The sequence below is a fragment of the Panonychus citri genome, unplaced genomic scaffold, assembly GCF_014898815.1.
Source record: "Panonychus citri isolate SS breed McGregor unplaced genomic scaffold, ASM1489881v1 Contig00122, whole genome shotgun sequence".
NCBI lineage: Eukaryota > Metazoa > Arthropoda > Arachnida > Trombidiformes > Tetranychidae > Panonychus > Panonychus citri.
In genome coordinates, this window is record NW_026515527.1 from 171,300 (window position 1) to 190,489 (window position 19,190).

A 19,190-nucleotide genomic window follows, 5' to 3' on the forward strand; every position below is an offset into this window, starting at 1 on the left:
CAATGTGATGATAATAAACCTAAAACTTTTTTCTCTTTTTCTTTTTTCTCTCCATTTCTCTCTTCCTTATCTTCCCCAATATTTTATCTTCATGGGCCCAATGAACTCACTCGATATATTCCTTGAAATCTTCATCCTATCTGTACCTTTATCTCTCTCTCTCTCTCTTTCTCTTCGGTGCCATATCGACAACAAAATGCTAACAATTTCTTCAGGAAGGTCAACAAGTCATATCGAGGTCGATCCTGTCCAATTGTTGTTCACTGCAGGTAAGATTATCATTTATCCTGGAATAAAATTCTGTCAGAATTTTCAAAACAAAAAAAAAATGATACAAAACTGAATATATATATATGAAAAGAATAGAGAATAATACATAATATTATCAAAAAGAATAAAGAAATTATTTCTCTTCGATATGTATTATAACAATCGATTAATGTTAATATTGATTTTCTTTCTCTTCTTATTATATCTCCTGGCTCCTATTCTTATTCCCCTTCCTCTTTCTCTCTCTCATTTAATCTTCTCTATCATGGAATTAATTACCAATCTAATCGAAAATAACAATGATAATAAATAACCAGCGATGGAATAGGTCGAACGGGCACTTATTGTCTAATTGACATGGTCCTAAATCGATTAGCCAAAGGTAGGTAATCTTTATTAACTCTTACTGATTGTATTCTCATTTTTTTCTCCCTCTGATTATCATTAATTTATCATAATAATCATTACGATAACATTTTGATCAACAACAATCATATAAACACAATAATAACATGAAAAAATCCATCAGGTAAAACTATCAAATGAGAGTAACAATTTGATCAGATTAATGTTGATCATGATGATAATATAAATCATCTAATCATTCCCATGATATTGCTTGATGATCAATTCGTATTGTATTTAATTTTATCAACAAGAAAATAATGAAAATGATTCAGTTATCTTGGTGGGAACACAATTAACTTTACCTTTTAACATTTAAATATCTAATTTGATTCAATTGTGTTTATCTTTACTGTTGATTGACTTTTTCTATGGTAATTCAATTGTACCGTTATTTTGTTTTCCTTTTACTCTTTCACTTTTTCTTGTTCATTCACAGTTTCATTTGCTTGTTGATCAAATTTCAAGAACAATGAAACAAAAAGGTAAATTCTAGCAAATCAACAAAAAGAAGCAAAAATTGATACAAATAGAAAATAAATAACATTGAATCAACATCGAAATCATCTGATTGTTGTTCCAATTCTAGTTATCATCATCATCATCTCTCTTATTGTTTGATAATTTAAATTGATGAAAACATCAAACTTCACCATGGAAACACAATCATGTAAATTGTTTGAGTTGTAAATTAGTTTGAAATGAAAAAAATTGATTCCAAACTCAGTGTTGATACATTTAAGTTCAATTCTCCCTGTTAACCTGATTTCATATTCAATGTTGATGATTTAAGTTAGTGAATAAAATTACAAATCATCTGAATGAATTCATATACTTCATGGTAAAGTTGAGTATCCCTTTTTTGCTCTTAAGACCATAAAATGAATTTCCTTCCTAGTGTTGAGTATATTTTCACATTTCTCTACACTCTTTGTTCATGGTTCCATTGGTTTTCATGATGCTGATAAGATGGAAAACTGTTAACATCTTATATATATACTTAATTCAGTCTATTTGATACAATTTAATTTAATCAACATGAAACTTTTACCACTTCCAGAGTTACCTTACATTAGTTAACATGTAACTAAATACATGTACATCTAAATATATGAGGTTTACCATCAGGTTATTTGATGAGAAATTTTCAGAATTACAAAGATTAGGTAAACACATACACTGGATCTTATATATTGGAAACAGTAATTGTAAGTACATCATGTTAGTCTTGATAATATCAATCATGAAGCAAACTGAATTTATATTATAAATATTATCGAATCGGTTTAATCCTCCTTCCTTTTCCTGTTTGAGTAACAGTTTCTTTTTCATTTTCGTCATTTTTTCTCTCTTCTTCTTCTTCATCATCATGATAATGTCAATAATGTTCAGAATTTTGTGTCCTTGGTGTCTCTCCATTTATCCTTTGGAAAACAAAATGAACCAAGAAAAAAATAACAATGAGTTCAAATAGATTGATGAAATTATTGATTTTCAGTAGATTGACCATGAAGAAATCAACAGGATAATAGTTACTCAGCAAAAAGATGATGTTATTTATAAAAAAAAAGACTCATTTTCCAACGATAATAATAATAAACTGATCCTATTGAATACCAGAATTGAGAAGCAGATAAATAACTAAGTTAAATCAAAATCTGAAAGAAACTTTTTCATGATCATGATGATGATGATGATAAACATCATGGTACTTGATCATTTCCACTCTCCTTGTTGGCTTCACTTTTTGTTTTCTCCATCATTCTTATCCTTATTACTGAATTTGTCAATCTTAATGTTACTTGTAACTGAGCAGCTAAAATACAGAATTGACTTCATTATTAGCTAATGAGAATATAAGATTTCTCAATGAATAAGTGATTGGACTTCAGTAGTTTTTTTTTTCTCAAACAATTTCCAAGTGAATTGAATAAAGTAAAATGTGATAGTAACACAAATTAGATTAACTCGTGATCATAGTTTCAGTACTTTCCAATGAAAGATTTGATAGGTTTGAATTATTTAACAGGATCATCAAATTGACGTGAGTTTATTTATTGGTTAACACCAGTCAACCTAGCATCCAACTTATATATACTGTTGTTCAATCTCATCATCACTGAATATTAAACAGTTCAGGTCAGAATGATCCAAGTGTTCATCATCATCACCATCATCATCCTCTCCATCCTCATCCCTAACCTTAAATCAAGGAAGAAACAAAAAAAAAGCCCATAGGATGAAAGGTTATCATGGGAAAGGGAGTGAAAACCCATTTAATATTATTATCGTTCCATAATATTGGTGATATTTGTTGATATTAATGATTTTCCTTCAATCTCGACTTTGGATTCAATAAAAAGCCAATGTTGTTAAACACTATGTTTAACACCATAAAAAAAGGATAGATAACCAATCATTCACGTTTTAATGGTTCCTCAGGAGTAAATCTTTAGGTATTATCGTGATATTATCGTTTCATGTTAGAATCTGTAAATGATGATGAGAAGAGAAAGAGAAAATCAATATTAAATCAAGTCAATCAAATTAAAGTTTATGTGGTAATATAAGTTTTTCCTCATTCTTTCAGGGTCTTTTGTTTCCAGAAATTCAGGGAATTCAAACTAATCACAGAATATAAATAAAAACTAAACTCATTTGATTGGGGAAAACACAAAAACTATCCAAATGTTTCAATGTTAATCAATACAATTTACTATCATTAAACAATAACAATTGGTAATTGTGACAAAACAAAAACAAATCAAGAAGCAAGAAATTACAATTACTAAAGGATTAAGAAGACTATCAATTTAATTGTTGCACTGATTAATTAATTTTACCAATACAGCTAAAAGTTTGTTGATAATAATTAATTGATAATAGTTTCTCATACTAATAATAATAAGATTAGTAATAACTTTGTAACAGTAAATACAGATAATAAAAGTGTAATTACCTGATTAATGTTAACACAATAGCAATCAAATGATAATAATTAATATCTTTTATCAATGTCAATGTGTAATTTTAACACTGATTACATGATGATGATGACAAGACAATTGATATTAAGCGATATTAATTAGCTAATAATTAAAATCAGATTTACTTAAGGAGCTTATCCTTGTTATGATTACTGTCTATCCACAGGTTCATTTGGTTTAAATCGATACAGTAGTTTGTCAAACTCTTTGTTGAATGAAATTCAGAGGAAAGAGGAATAAAATTCATTAGCTTTTATCATGTGAATCCCCCTGAGTTGTTCATTCATTTTCAACAACAAGATGAGTAACTTTAATATGAATGAATGGATTATCTTCATAATCATCAACATTGTTCATCATTTTTGCTCGTTTTTCTTTCCTTTGTCTTCCATGAAAATCTTCAATCTCCTCGTTGTTCTTGGTTCCTTTGCACCATAAAACACCAAAAGGATTGTCTCTTTGTCCAAAAAAAAACAACTGAGAGAGAGAGAGAAGAAAAAAATTGTTCCATTCTATATGGTGGCTTAGGTTTTCCTGGAGAACTGATTTAATTCCTAGTTAACAAGTCTCCCTGTTTTTCCTGCTGCTTAACTTATAACAATGAACGTGGAGGGAATGATGTAGAAAAATGGGAAGATGAAGATCATGAGAAGGATGAAGAGATGAGAAGATGAGAAGATGAGAAGGAAAATGATAAAAGCGAAATGAGAAGGTAGGGAGAGAGAAAAATCATCTTATTGTCATTCTGTTTCTTTTACATTGAACAATTGTCGACATTTTGTCTAACCTCCTATGAGATTTTCATGGTCGGTTTCAACAGAATTTTCAGATTTTCCATTTTTCTCTCACTCATCTTCACAATGATCATCTTATTCCCTCATTCATACAATGGCTAATTTACTCTTAATCATATTATTGATCATTATGATTACAAGTATTACTGAATCCATGGTTTCGTATTTTTGTCAAGACTTCACGATTCTGAACAATATTTCCAACTTGTTGATTGTGTTTTCCATGTCAACAGGTAGATTTTTATAACAATTTTCATAGCTTATAATCTTTAATCATCTCTTTAAATGAAAAGATAATAATCATATGAAAAGGACCGTAATTGGATCAATTAAATTTCGTTCTGCAAACAAATTGTTCTTGATTAATAATTTTTCCGTAAATTCTGATAGCATATCAACAGTATTTACGTTGATGATGTTGAAAGCTCATCATTCATTAAAGATAAAAGGAAAAGTCGAATCGAAATTTATTAATGGAAACTTAACTTAAATTTCTACTATTAGATACTAATATCAGGGAATTGATTATTAATCACCTTGGGTCAACTCATGGAAAGAGAGAGAGGAAAAAAACCTTCAATCAACTAAATTCATAAGTATTCTAACTAATAACATACAAGTGATTCTGATGATGAGTATAATTGATGATCATGATCATGATGACTCAGTTACCAGAGTTCTGTTAAATTCAATGAAGTAAATTGAGATATAGGTTAACCTTAGTGAATATCGTTGATTGAGAAGCTCAATTGTGGATCCATTAGTTGTCTCTAAATTATGTCAATAGATGAAAGAAAAAGATACATTTGATAATCAATATAATCATCCAGAGTGTTTCATGGTATTAATAGTTCCATTTGAAACAATATCAGGTTTCCAAATCTTCTATTGTCTTTTCTCATAATTACTACAAGAGAACTTACCAAACTATAAGAGAAAAAAAAACTTTACCATATTCTTATTAACCTAAATATGAATAGAAAAAAAGAAACAGAGAAAAAAACGTTATAATTCACACTAATAACATTCCAAGTACAATGTTGTTTTTTCTTCTTCTTCTTCATTTGTCTCTTGAGGTTCAATTGATATAAAAGGAAAAAGATCACAGAATAATCATCTAATGAAGATGTTAACATTTGTAGCTTCTTCTTTCTCCTATTTCTTTCAACAATTCACTAATCATACAATGAAATAGAGATAAAAGAAGAAGAAGAATGTTAATTGTTAACATTAGTCAAAGTAATTTGAGTAAAATATATTAGAATACATTAGATGGTGAGGGAGAGAAGAAGAAGAAGAAGAAGAAGAAGAAGAGGTTAAAGAGATGAAGAAAATGCAATTTATTTGGCTTACCACTTTCCTCTATTCTCTTTACCATGTTATAAGCAATTCAATCCTCTGAATGTTACACACAAAGAAAGAAAAGAAAAAAGGTAAACTTGAACTTGATAAATTAACGAAAACAACAAGCAACAAGATAATTTCACTTCCATATGTTTTCAGGTATTAATATCATGTAGTCTTTATCCTCTTCCTGGTTCCTTTTTGTGTCACCGAAAAAAAATAATAACCTGATGAGGAAAATGATGAAAAGAAAGATGAGTTAGAAATGATAATAAAACCTTAATATTACATTATAATATCAAGTGAGAGAGAGAGAGAGAGGGAGTAGGAAACTAAAGGGAAATTATGTAATATTGAAGCTATATAATCAATGCTAAGAGGCTTACTCAATGCATACAATAACATTTATATGTATATTATTAATACCTGAGAAATATATATTTGCAGGTATATCTTTTTCTCAAGTAAAATATACATACAAATGGATAAAAAAAAATACGCAACAGTGAATACTTATTATGAATACATAATATGAACACCATAATGTATTAATAATAATATCAAAATAGTCATATCTATATTTATGAGATGATAACTTGGTGGATATGCTTTACCTTTTTTTCATATATCGTAACATTTAAAGCTTTAACTTCTCTTCAATTAAAGCATAATTCTTATTCTTCCAGCATCAATTGTACTTTTTTGATCCTTCTTTTTTTTCATCTTCCTTTACAATAGTGTCTTCCTTTCCTTGCCTGCGGCCAATCTGATTCTGTTGAATTGATTCTATTATTCATTCGGTCCATTAGCACTTGAAACTGAATTATCATCATTTGACGCTCTATTATATATGCTTAACATTCACTTCCATCTCTCTTTTTTGTTGGTGTTGTTGTTGTTGTGTGGATAGAATGTAACATTTCAATAATATGGTGATGGATTAACTCGATTCTATTGTAATTCTTTTCTCCTTCTTTGCTCTATCCTTTGGCCAGAGTAGATTTCACTTGTTACCTATGAGAGGAAAGAAAAAAGATAAAATTCTCAATATAAGCAGAAAACAAAATCCAAGAGACTTTTGTTTTGTTTTTCTCCTTACGAAGGTTTTATATTTACATGTACATGTAATCATCTGATAGTTGATTCCTCGATTCCAAATACAACCATGTGATGGAAAAATAAGGAAACAAAAGAACTTTCTTATGAATATTTCATTGATCAACTAAATGGAAAAGTGAATTTTGAGAGGAAAAAAAGAGATCTTTTCCTCTCTATTCTCCAAGTCACAAATAGATGTTTTCCTTTCATGACTTTCTTTCAATATTCTCTCTTTTGTTCCTTTTTTTTGTTCCTTCTCCGAGTTGTTGATTCCATTATAAATATCTAAACAAAACAATCTCCAGGTTTGAGTTAATACCTTTACAATGATAATTATTATTATTATTTGATCGGTTGTCATTCCTTCCATTCTTGGTGATAATGTTCTTGGTGTTGTTGGCATGAAGCTCTTCAGAATCATTGATCCACTTTTATCCTTCTTCTTTATCCTCTTCTTCATCGTGAGTAATTTCTTTCAACAGGGGGAATATGTAAAAATCATAATTCATGATTGGTTTCATCATCAACTTTTCTTTCATTATCTCATCTTTACTCTGGCTTCTTATTCATCACCAATCACCAATGATACACTTTCTTGTTGCTTCCATACATTCAACTGGTAGTTTCTCCTTTTTTTCTCATACTAATTCCATGTTCACCTCTCTGGTAATGTTTTCCAAGCTTAGCCAACCATTTCTAGGAGAATGAAGGAAATAAAAATGTAGAGTTACTTATTATTATTAATAGAATGTGAATTCAAAGATTCAGAAAATTTCAATTTCTGTCAAATCGCTTATGAAAAACCATATGAATTTCTGAATAGTGTTTTTGTCTCATCTCTTTCTCTTTTCATATAATTTTCATTTACCTCAACTTCATTAATCAAACAAGACATTAGATGAAGAGATTTGTTCAATTTCAAGCAATCGGTTGACATTTGAATTTGCTTTCTTCCATTGCAAACGACAATCAAATTGTTTAATTACTCACCTTTGGGTTAATTTTTATCGAGTATCAATGGTTGTATTAATAGTTGATTCATAACAAGGTACTAGATTCTTTATGATCAATCAGGAAATTACTTAAAGTATTTCAATAGGTCAGATTGGTAAGTAGGTTTGAGACTTTTCGATGACCAGAAATGATAGAAAGAAAGTTGCTTCTTGGGCCTAAGAAAATGAATTAATGGTAAATTGTAGGATAGAAAACACCATAGCCAATGGTTAAATTAGAATTAACTGTAAAAGAGAAGAAAAAGTCATTCAGATGGTAAATAGTTAAATAGTTAATTAGTGGATGTAATCAAATATACGGAATAAAATCAAACTGTAAATGCACTTAATTGCGTTTCACACAAAATAGAAGGAAAGAAAAACTACCAATGTTATCCATTGTTTGATAACCTTTCACAACAATTAGCCAACATAATTCGATTGAATTGACATCAATTGGAAGCAAATCGATTGCCAATGACTTTACCACTTACACAGAAAATTAAGTTACCGACTTTTTTTTTAGTTTTTGCTTATCCAGGAAAATAAAGAAAAGAGGAAACAAAAAAGAAACACAAATTCTGAATTAAATGGGTTTTCTCTTCTTCCCAAAGCCAATCAGCTTTCGTTCAAATGAACATGGAAAATGTTGATGGTGATTAACACATCCAAGTGATAAAGATGGAAAACTGTTGATAGAAAAGCTAAAAAAGAAAAAGAACAAAAAAAAAACAATAAAAAATGGCGAACCAATAACATAGAGAAAAAAATATAGACAAAGGATAATTTAACTGACCTTTTAAGAGAGTTGATTAAATAACAGCACTTAACCAAAGTTAATCAGTTAAAATAGAGAAAATATTTCACTTGTTAGATGTTCAGGTGATCATCAGGTTATCGTAAATTTAATGATAAATATAAATGAAACAAGAGATAATTAAATATTAATGAGAAAACGAAGAGAATTTAATTAATTACAGAAAAGAAAAGAAGAAAATTTTTTTTCTGATTCTCTTTAAATTGAAAGAATCTCAAATTACCACAAGAGAGAAAGTCACATGATCGAGTTACATGTGATTCTCCCCCGAATATATTAATTTACATTCGCTAATAGAGAGACAAAATTAATGAGAACAATTTGTTTTCTATTCTTTTTTATTATCTGGAATTGAATTCGATTAGTTAATTGATTGTTTTTGTTTTCGTTTCAGGAGCCAAAGAGATCGACATCGCTGCTACACTGGAACACATTAGAGACCAACGAGGAGGAAGCGTCAAGTCAAAGGCCCAATTTGAGTTCGTTCTCGAGGCCATTGCCGAGGAGGTTTCGGCCATTCTCAAGACACTTAAGCCCAATTGATGGAGGAGATAAATTGATTACTGTTGGTAGATTTGAACAATCAAATCGATTCACCTTCATGTTTACCAGATATTCACTGATTATGATTATTATCACCACCACAACAACACCGACATCATCATCCTGATCATCACAATCATTAATAATTCATCAACAGAGTCTTTGGTTAAAGTAAATGTTGGATTTACATTATGACCGATGGAAGGAGTTTAATAACAATTTTCCCTGTTCAACAATTAATCAACAAACAGAATTGTCATCAGTCATCATTTGTCTACCTTTGGAAGCTTTTAATGAAACATCCCGAAAGGAACATCAGTTAATCGGATTTGGAAAAGTCAACAAGCATCATCATCATTTTCATCATCGTCGTCAACAAAATGAAACAACAATCATCAGAAAATTGCTAATTAGCGATCATATGATTTAACTCCTTTTATCTTTATTGTTTTATCTTATTTCTTGTGTTCCTTTAATTTCCTCATTAATCTCATTGATTATCTATGGTGACAAATTTTACCTTTTACCTGATTTAATGTAAAAAACAAAACAAAACAAAAGAAACAAAATGTCAATGAGTTAATGAAACTTAATCTAAATCATCAAATGTCTGTGTTGAGATGTTTAATTAACATTCTTCTTAAAGTTTCCCTTTTATCGTTAATTGTTTAAGGTCAAAATCATTTCGTCTTCTTTTCTGTTCTCCTCTTTTAGTGATTATGAGAAACATTAATCTTCATCTTCTATTCGCAATCCTCATCCTAATCCATCGCACAACACAAAACACACATACGAAAAAAAGACACTCACAATTAAAAGAAATTAGCTGATTACTCAGTAACTTTCCGAATAAAATATTTATGTTTCACTCGGAAATTAAGATGAAATTACAAACCAATTCAGTGAATTCGGAAAGATTTTGATTAGTTAATCATTAAGATTATTTACATTAAATCGACGATCGAAACGAGTTTAGAAAAGGTACTTGTACCATTCGAGCTTGAGATTCAGATCGATATCGAATAGGCTCAATACTAACATTCTAAATCATTTCAAAATAAGATTTAATAATTAGAACGAATTAATTGAAAAAGAAGCTTTCGATTATTGTTATTCAAGTTTTCTTTTTCATGATTAGATGATTGATAATTGAAGTGATTACAATTCCTCCAACGAAAGCCCCCAGGCCACATGAAACTGTCGGAAAAGAGCTTGGACCTTTTCTATCACGTTATATGTTCGAGATTGATGATTACAGGCTGATTCATGATTCCTCAATGAGCTCTCGATAATTGTGATAATTTTAGAAATTTAAACAACAATGATAATCAATTTTCTATTTATATTTTCATCTGATCATCACTTTAATTATCTGATAGTGACTCGATAAAAAGTCAATCAATTAGATAGAAATTGGCTATTAGATTTGATTGTGACTCATGAATTCAAGAAAAGTGATAATTTTAAAGATTATTGATTCTTATGGAAATAAAATTTAATTACAATTATGATTGTGATTAAGCGAATCGCCGTGTTGATCATGTAATGATCAACAATTTAACATGGATTATCATGAGATGAATATCATCTTTCACTTTAGAGGGAAAAACAGTAATTTGAGATTAATTATGAACAATTCTCAATCAAGCATCAGATAATTAAGGAAACACGGAAATGTATGTTTACAATTGATTAAAGATTTCTACAGATCTTTATAAGTTAATTAGGCTATCAAATCAAATCACAATGATTGTTGTACTTTTTCATCTGAATATTTTACACGAAGATTAATAAATTAATAGTAATTAAACTTGATTAACGTTTATAATAATATCGAGCAGCAACCAAACCAATAGTGAAAGCGATGATAAATGTGAAGAAACTCAATGAAATGAGAAGCCAAGCTTTCGAATGAGATTTTGATGAATTAATTGTATTCGGATCAACATAAGTGGTAACATAGATTGAACATCTTTCTATTGAACTTTCTAAGGATTTACTTGATTTTGCATCAGGTTTAATTGAAGAAAGACGACATTTAGAGGTAATCATTCCTGATTGTGATTGATTTTCACAATAATCAAATGATTTGCAATTACCAGTAGTTATACAGCTTCCAGCGCAATTTTCAAGGGAAACATCGGAAGTTTGTAAGATCATTGATTCCTCATTAAGATTAAACTTGTAACCAACAAGTTGCTTGTAATCTTTTGATAGTATTTCTAAATTGATTGTAAAGGGGAAAGAGATCAATGAAAATTAAGAATAATCAATCAAATGTATGAATTGTAGACTCACTTGCATAATGATCGCATTGGGTTTCGGTGAAATTCCAGATTTTACCATCAATGGCACTTGCTGAGTCTTTGGCAAGATGAAAAGTGTGAAGGAAACAAGCTTTGATTTTAGTTCTGCAATTAGGAATAGAGATTGATTTTAATTGTGAGAATTGAAAGTTAATCATAATCTAAATCACTCTTACTTTGAGTTCTGAACCATTCCAGCCTCAGGGCAGTAATCAAATGCTTCACATGATTTAGATGATGATTGGACACAAGCTCGAGCACAGTCTTCGACGCTAATGTTTTCCAAAGTTTGCTCAGCATCAAAGATCAAACTTCGACCCGGAAGTTTCTTAAAGAAAGATGAATATGATCCTGAAAAGAAAACAAATCATAATTACTATTTAAATTCACATTGATTGTTTGTATTAGACTAACTACATCAAACAATTTACAAGATTTGTTGATAATCTTTTCGAAAAGCAAAAAAAACATCAAATATCTTATGAGTTTAAAGATTGACAATTGCGATTAGTTTGTAATCAAGCCAATTAAGTTCAGTTGAAAATAAAACAATAATCAAGTACATGTAATGTAAACAACAATTATGTAATATATTCAAGTGAAAGCAAAACGATTTGGCAACACAAACATTAATAACAAGAATCATTAACCATTGCAATCAACATAATTTACTTGAATAACAATTAAATTAGTGGTAACTAATTATTTCTGCCAAAAATCAATTTCCTTTTTCCTATTTGAAAATGTTACAAATTTAACTCACTTGATAATATATTACATCCTTCACTGGAATAAGTTGATTCTTGGTTGATATTTTCTGTCGAATTGCCTAAAATACATTCACCTTTTCGTGATGAACAAAATGACACAATTAAACAATTATCATCGTTGTCACACTCGTTTAAACAAGATGAATAATCTAAGCCAAGCATCGAGTTTCCTTGGGACAATCGACGGCCCGACAAAAAGACTTGATAATGATCGGCGATATTAGTTAGTCCAACATCGTCATCTTGGAAAAGTTTATCTGGATCACCAAGTTCATCTGGACCCGAAACAATGAACAAATCTAATGCCGAAAGATTTGGATCTTTTACATTTAATTCTCCTTTGGAGATTTTCGCCTTAATCTCATGGATTAAACTCTTGGACGATTTAAGGAAATTCGCTTCCACTTGAGTTTTCGGTGAAACGAAATAATTATTACGACTAAATCCATCACAATCAGTTGATTCCTCGATGAAAGGATAAGTTGTTCCCTTTGTTGAACTGAATAAACGACACTCGAGATTATTACAATACGCAAAGTTGGTACAAAATTCATCTTCGGAACAAATTTCACCACAATCTTGTTCGTGATCTCGCTGGATAATTTTGGTTGGATTCTCGACTGTGAAACCAGGAGTCTTGTAGAAATCGTATTGATAACTTGGTCTTTCCAATAGTTTACACGAAATGTAAACGACACTTCCAAGGTACGAAACTTGTATATCTGGTATTCGAATCTCGGGAATAAATGAAAGAACTTTTCTGGTTATCGATTTTAATACTTCGTCTTGATCTTTCCAAGATTCAAGGTCGTCTTTTTTACCAGAGAAAACGATTTGAAACCAAGTATAGTCTTCAGGTTTATCGAAACATTCAGAGATGTCAAATCTGTCCTCGAAATCGATTGCTTTTTCTTGGTATTCGATCACTTTAATATCTATTTTTTCAACAACTTTAACTGCATAAATTTCAGTCAATTCACGGGAAGGTTTGATTACCATTCTTAATGGAGCTTGATTGCGAACTGATTGTCTTTTGTCGTATATGGCAGGGAAAAAGTAGGTCACAAGTCCATCGAATTTGGCATCATCGGGAAAAGCGAAAAAAGAGTTCAATTTTGCTTCGAAAATATCCAAACGTTTATTTTCTTCGACAATTTGTCCCATGTAATTTAATTTTTTACTCTCCAAATTAAGAACCGAATCATCTAGAAGATTGTAGGCTTCATTTTCAGCATAAGGCCACCGAAGGTAAGTGAATCCATAACCCGCTCCATTAGAAGCTTGATCTTCAAAACATGAACCCGAAATTGGATCAATTTGAAAATCAATCAAAAGTTTAGGGTCATGAACGATTCGCTTTGATAATCCATTCTCTTTAAGATCATATGAATAGATTCCTTGGTATCGAGCTATTCGTGCTGTAGTAACGGCCGATCGATCAGGTTGGGTGAAAAAGAGAGCAGCTTCCATGTCCAAGGTAAAAGTATCGGCCTGAGCAAATTGCGGGATCACAATAGTCGAGGGGTTGAGTCGTTCGCAACCATAACCATAAGGGTAAGTAATCAAATCGTTAAGTTGATTAGTTAAAGGTTCAAATGTGATTACATTTAGAGTAGTGGTAAGGGTTGGATCATCAGGATAAGTGGCAACCAAACGGACTGGAAAATTATTATTCGAGTCAAAGTAAACATCGATATAAGGTCCGTCGTCTTTTAAACAGTAAAACCATTGATAAACTTGACGACCATCGAGATTAACTTTATCCAAATATCTTAGATTATCCAATTTGCTTCTCATATAAGTAAATAAAAGCATTGGACCTAAGACTTGAGGGTCATTTGAAATGTCCGTTTCATCTGATAATCTACTATATGCTAGCCAATCATTGATAATTGATTTTTTAACATTATCAGTTAAATTTTTGGCAGAACAAGATTGATCAATACCAACGAAAAATGATTCTTTGGCTTCTAGATGGTACCAGAAAAATTTATGTTGATAACCAGCTCCATCATTAACCTTAACGTTTCCCACGAAATTCAGTTGATTAAAAGTCTCATCGATGGTAAATAAATGACCAGAACCAGTGACCAATTCAATTTTAGTTTGATATCCAGTTTGATGGGCAACAAGTGATGTTATAAGAGGAACTTGAGATGCTCCAGTTTTACCTTTATCGGGACAGGTAAAAGCTTCACATGAATGGAAAATAATAAAAGAAATTGAGAAAAGAAATTGTAAAAACATTGAGAACACAATAGATCCGGAAAATTGTAACATGATAATTACTAATTATTATTCACCTGGATTAACAATAGACTATCAAGGAACTAATTATTTCCTCGACTACTGTGTATTCTTTGTCGATATCAGCAAGATCCAGTTAATCATGGGCGTAATTAAAGTATTAAAACACACAGAGAGATAATCTTTGATCCAAGATTAAATCAGGTCATATCTTCAAAATCATTTTCCATTGGAAAGATAATCCAAGATTATTAATATTATTCATCGTTTCCAATCAGTGAGTGAGGTGTTTTCAATGAATCAATCAACTGCGGGGAAAAAGTGATCAACACCAACACTCATTGTTAGAAAACGCCTGCATCTTCATCATGGGTTGATTGGAAATTCCATCCATCTAATAACTTAGAATATGGAGATTTTAATCCAATATGATCCAATTAGAAAAACAAAAGATTCTAACAAAAGAAACAGAATAGAAAGAAAAATTAACTCAGAGTAATTAGAAAACGGTGTTTATAGGCCAGTGGAATAAGTGACCAACAATCAGAAGGATTATTGGTACCATTAGAATTAGAAATGAAAGACAATTGAAAACAATGTAACGGTTAATCAGATGAAGACAAAAAGAACAAGAGATTTAGGAATAGAAGAAAAAAAAACAAACCCATGGTGGTGATAGAAAATTATCATGTTGAGATTGACAGAGAAGAAGAAAATTCAATTCCAATGTTCCATCCAGAGATTTTATCTTCAGGGGTACACCCATTTTCCAACCTTGGTGTTTTTACCTAATCACAGTTGATCAAGTAAATGATTGTTACCTGGATAGAGAGACACACAGAGAGAGAAAAGGGTGAAAACAGTTATAATTGTTGTTATTGTTTCGATAAGAAAACAAAAGCAATTGAAACAAACAAAAAGGAGAGAGAAAAAAAAAGACAAAGAGAAAATAATTTCTTCCTGTTTATCCATCACAATCGCCAAGATCCATTACCTGGAAAAATGAATTGTAATTAAAAGTGAAAACATTTACCTGTGATTTTGAGACCAGATGATTAGTTTAATTGTCCATCAACTGTCGAGTGTTTTGCATAATCATCCCAATAATCTAATCGTTTGGTAACCTCATCAATCTCTCACTTTCTCACTTTTCTCTTTTCTCTCTAATTTTCTCTCTCACTTTTCTCCCTTTTTCTCTCTTTCCCTCACTTTCTATTTCTCTTCTTTGTCAAATTCTCATTCACTTTGATTGTTTATTTTTCTTCCTTTTTCATTCTCTTAACAATTTAAATTATTTTTCTCTCTAATTACATTTATTGTTGTTATTTTTTTCTCTCTCCAAGTGAAATCAACTCTCTCCAAATTAGTGTTTTTGTTTTGTTTTAGAATTTTTATCTTCTGGATAATCCCAAATATCCGTTAATCTGCAACCATGGGAAGTTTATTGAGAGGTGAAGAGATGTCTCTTTGTCAATTGTTTCTTCAATCCGAAGCTGCTTATTTTTGTGTCGCTGAATTGGGTGAACTTGGTCTGGTTCAATTTCGTGATGTAAATTGATTATTAATTTTACCTCTTCCATTTTTCCGGTTTATTTTAGAATTTCTATTTCCTTCTTAATCTCAATCTCTTTTCTTTTTTTTTCCAATTTTCTCTCAAACACTTTTCTCTCTTGGTGAAAACAATTGAACTAATCTAAGAATTGTCTTCTTTAGCTTAATCCTGATGTGTATCTATTTCAACGGAAATTCATCAGTGAAGTCATGAGATGCCAGGAAATGGAGCGAAAGATAAGTATGTACATCTTAACCTTTACCCTCTCAATTGATAGAGTCGAGAAACATGTTATTATTATTATTTCATTTCTTCGTAATTCTATTCTGTATTTTCATTTTCTTTTTCCAGATATTCTTGAGAAAGAGATCAAGAGAGATGAGATACCAATCTGTGATAACAGCGATGTACCAGAAGCACCACCACCAAGAGAAATGATCGATTTAGAGACCACCCTGGCCAAACTGGACAACGAATTGAAGCAAGTTAATTTCAACATGGATGCTTTAAAGAAAACATTCTCAGAATTATGTGAATTCCGTCATATTCTCGAGAAAACTCATGCATTTTTTCTTGAGGTTATTAGTCCATTTCCATATTCTGCCACCCTGTTGTTTCATGCTCTCTAATTTTTCTCCATCCAATCTAATCAATTCTCAATTTTCCGTTCATCTCTTTACCGTTAATCTTATAATCTTTAGTTTCCATTTTTGTTTTCTCCTTCCTCCAATAGATGCAAGGAACTGGACTAGGTGAAGATTGGACCCAATTAGCTGGAGATGATGCCATAAACCTCTCAATCCATGCTCACGTTAAATTGAAGTGAGTTTGTTTTAATAACGATTGGTAGTTTTACCTTTATTTACCTTGTTTATCATCCAATAATCTTTTGATAGTTGATATTATAATCCAACAAAAAGACCAACAGCAACTTGTTGATTCTGTAATCTATTGCTATACATACGTATAACTGTTAATTGTCAATATCTAATCTAATTTTTTTTACTCTCTTTCTCTTCCTCTTCGACTTTTCTTTTAGCTTTGTAACTGGTGTAATTCGTCGAGATCGATTGCATTCGTTTGAACGAATGCTTTGGCGCGTTTGTATGGGCAATGTCTTTTTACGTCAAGCCTTTATCGACGAACCCATTGAAGATCCAATTTCCGGTGATCACGATTTCAAATCAGTATTTATCATCTTCTTCCAAGGAGAACAATTAATGACTCGAGTGAAAAAGATTTGTGAAGGTTTTCGAGCATCACTTTACCCTTGCCCGGAAACTGCTATTGCCCGGAAAGAAATGATCACCAATTTAACCTCAAGGGTTGATGAATTGAAAATTGTTCTTAAACAGACAACTGAACATCGTTATCGAGTATTAGCCGCGGCTGCTAAACATTTGAACACATGGAAGGTTAAGGTTCGAAAAATAAAAGCGATCTATCTTTCGCTTAACATGTTCAATTTAGATCTTACTAGGAAATGTTTAATCGCTGAATGTTGGTGTCCCAATAATGACCTGGAAAGAGTTCATATTGCATTGAGAAGAGGAAAAGATCGAAGTGGATCATCCGTACCTTCAATTTTAAATTGTATCGAAACTAAGGAAATACCGCCAACATTTCATCGGAATAATAAATTTACTCAAGGATTTCAGAATTTGGTTGATTCATATGGTGTTGCTTCCTATCGAGAAATTAATCCAGCCATTTTTACAATAATCACTTTCCCTTTTCTATTTGCCGTTATGTTTGGAGATGCAGGTCATGGCTTATTGATGACACTTTTCGGCCTTTGGATGGTTATGAAAGAGAATTTCATTCAATCGAAAAAGTCAACAAATGAAATATTTCTTACCTTTTTCGGTGGAAGATATTTAATCCTATTGATGGGACTTTTCTCCATCTACACGGGTTTCATTTATAATGATATCTTCTCTAAATCATTTAACATTTTCGGCTCATCATGGGTCTCATCTCATCCACCCGACAAAGGTTTATACCCTGAGGTGATGATGTTAGAACCTGGTAAAGAGTATTCAGGATCACCATATTGGTTTGGAATGGATCCTGTTTGGCAAGTTGCCGAGAATAAAATTCTCTTCCTCAATTCATATAAGATGAAACTTTCAGTTCTTCTTGGAGTTGGTCAAATGCTGTTCGGTATTATCCTTAGTTTGTACAATCATCGATATTTTAACAATCAATTGAATATCTACTGTGAATTTCTTCCTCAGATAATTTTCACAATCTCCATTTTCGGTTATCTAAATATTCTCATCTTGGCAAAATGGATTTTCTATGATTCTTCTGGCTCTTCATGTGCTCCATCAGTTTTGATTATTCTAATCAACATGTTCCTCTACAAGTACGAAGATACTCCATGTTCATTAGCACCAATGTATTGGGGTCAACAGTTTATTCAAACAGTTTTGTTGATAATCGCTCTCTCCTGCATACCCTGGATGCTCTGTGTTAAACCTTACTTTCTAAAAAAGGCCAACGATGAGCGTAAACAAATGACCTCTAGACCAACGAACAATAATAACATTATAATCGAGAATGAAGTTGGCATTCCTATGGAAATTTTAAACGATGAAGTACCCAAAGAACAAGAGAAAGTAACGGTTAACAGTGTCGATAATCATGAGAACCATGAAGAATTTGATCTTGGAGAGATAATCATTCACCAGGTAATCCATACAATTGAATCTTGCCTCGGGTCGATTTCACATACAGCATCGTACCTTAGATTATGGGCATTGAGCTTAGCTCACGCTCAATTAAGTGAAGTTTTATGGAATATGGTTCTCAGAATTGGGCTAACAACGTTCAACGGTTTCGCTGGTGGACTATTAATGTTTTTCATTTTCGCATTTTGGGCTTGCTTAACAGTGGCCGTTCTACTTTTAATGGAAGGTCTGAGCGCTTTTCTTCACGCCCTAAGGTTACATTGGATTGAGTTTCAAAGTAAATTCTACGCCGGAACCGGTTACAGTTTTCAACCATTCTCATTTGAAGTAATTCTTAAACAAGAATATGAAGAACTTAATTGAATGATGGTT

At 31.3% G+C, this 19,190-nt stretch overlaps 2 protein-coding genes and 2 long non-coding RNA genes across 8 annotated transcripts; 1 reads left to right on the top strand and 3 right to left on the bottom strand.

Annotated features, from left to right (window-relative positions):
- Nucleotides 1–2,922: 2,922 nt before the first annotated feature.
- Nucleotides 2,923–6,200, bottom strand: LOC128390541 (uncharacterized). 2 transcript variants are annotated; one of them, XR_008325648.1, is made up of 4 exons: nt 5,810–6,199; nt 5,380–5,422; nt 3,635–5,226; nt 2,923–3,165 (listed from the first exon to the last, which is right to left on the bottom strand). It is a non-coding gene; the product is annotated as an uncharacterized LOC128390541 (long non-coding RNA). The 2 variants fall into 2 exon arrangements; XR_008325647.1 differs by having other exon boundaries at nt 3,635–5,422; nt 5,810–6,200.
- Nucleotides 6,201–6,431: 231 nt separating this feature from the next.
- LOC128390540 (uncharacterized) lies at nt 6,432–9,245 on the bottom strand. Of its 3 annotated transcripts, none has more exons than XR_008325646.1 (5): nt 8,687–9,245; nt 8,385–8,594; nt 7,889–8,136; nt 6,900–7,594; nt 6,432–6,814 (listed from the first exon to the last, which is right to left on the bottom strand). It is a non-coding gene; the product is annotated as an uncharacterized LOC128390540 (long non-coding RNA). The 3 variants fall into 3 exon arrangements; XR_008325645.1 differs by having other exon boundaries at nt 6,917–7,594; nt 8,278–8,594; XR_008325644.1 differs by having other exon boundaries at nt 8,278–8,594.
- Nucleotides 9,246–10,732: 1,487 nt separating this feature from the next.
- Nucleotides 10,733–14,623, bottom strand: LOC128390535 (uncharacterized). Its single transcript, XM_053350270.1, has 4 exons — nt 12,320–14,623; nt 11,733–11,907; nt 11,549–11,661; nt 10,733–11,472 (listed from the first exon to the last, which is right to left on the bottom strand). The coding sequence occupies exons 1-4, from the start codon at nt 14,604–14,606 to the stop codon at nt 11,066–11,068; spliced, it is 2,982 nt and encodes a 993-aa protein (XP_053206245.1). The 5' UTR covers nt 14,607–14,623; the 3' UTR covers nt 10,733–11,065.
- Nucleotides 14,624–15,440: 817 nt separating this feature from the next.
- LOC128390536 (V-type proton ATPase 116 kDa subunit a 1-like) lies at nt 15,441–19,181 on the top strand. Of its 2 annotated transcripts, XM_053350271.1 has the most exons (5): nt 15,441–16,122; nt 16,287–16,365; nt 16,477–16,703; nt 16,859–16,947; nt 17,165–19,181. In XM_053350271.1, exons 1-5 carry the CDS (start codon nt 16,006–16,008, stop codon nt 19,179–19,181), a joined length of 2,529 nt encoding a protein of 842 aa, XP_053206246.1. In that variant the 5' UTR covers nt 15,441–16,005. The 2 variants fall into 2 exon arrangements, with proteins under 2 accessions (XP_053206246.1, XP_053206247.1); XM_053350272.1 differs by lacking the exons at nt 15,441–16,122; nt 16,287–16,365 and having other exon boundaries at nt 16,477–16,606.
- The last annotated feature ends 9 nt before the right edge of the window (nt 19,182–19,190 follow it).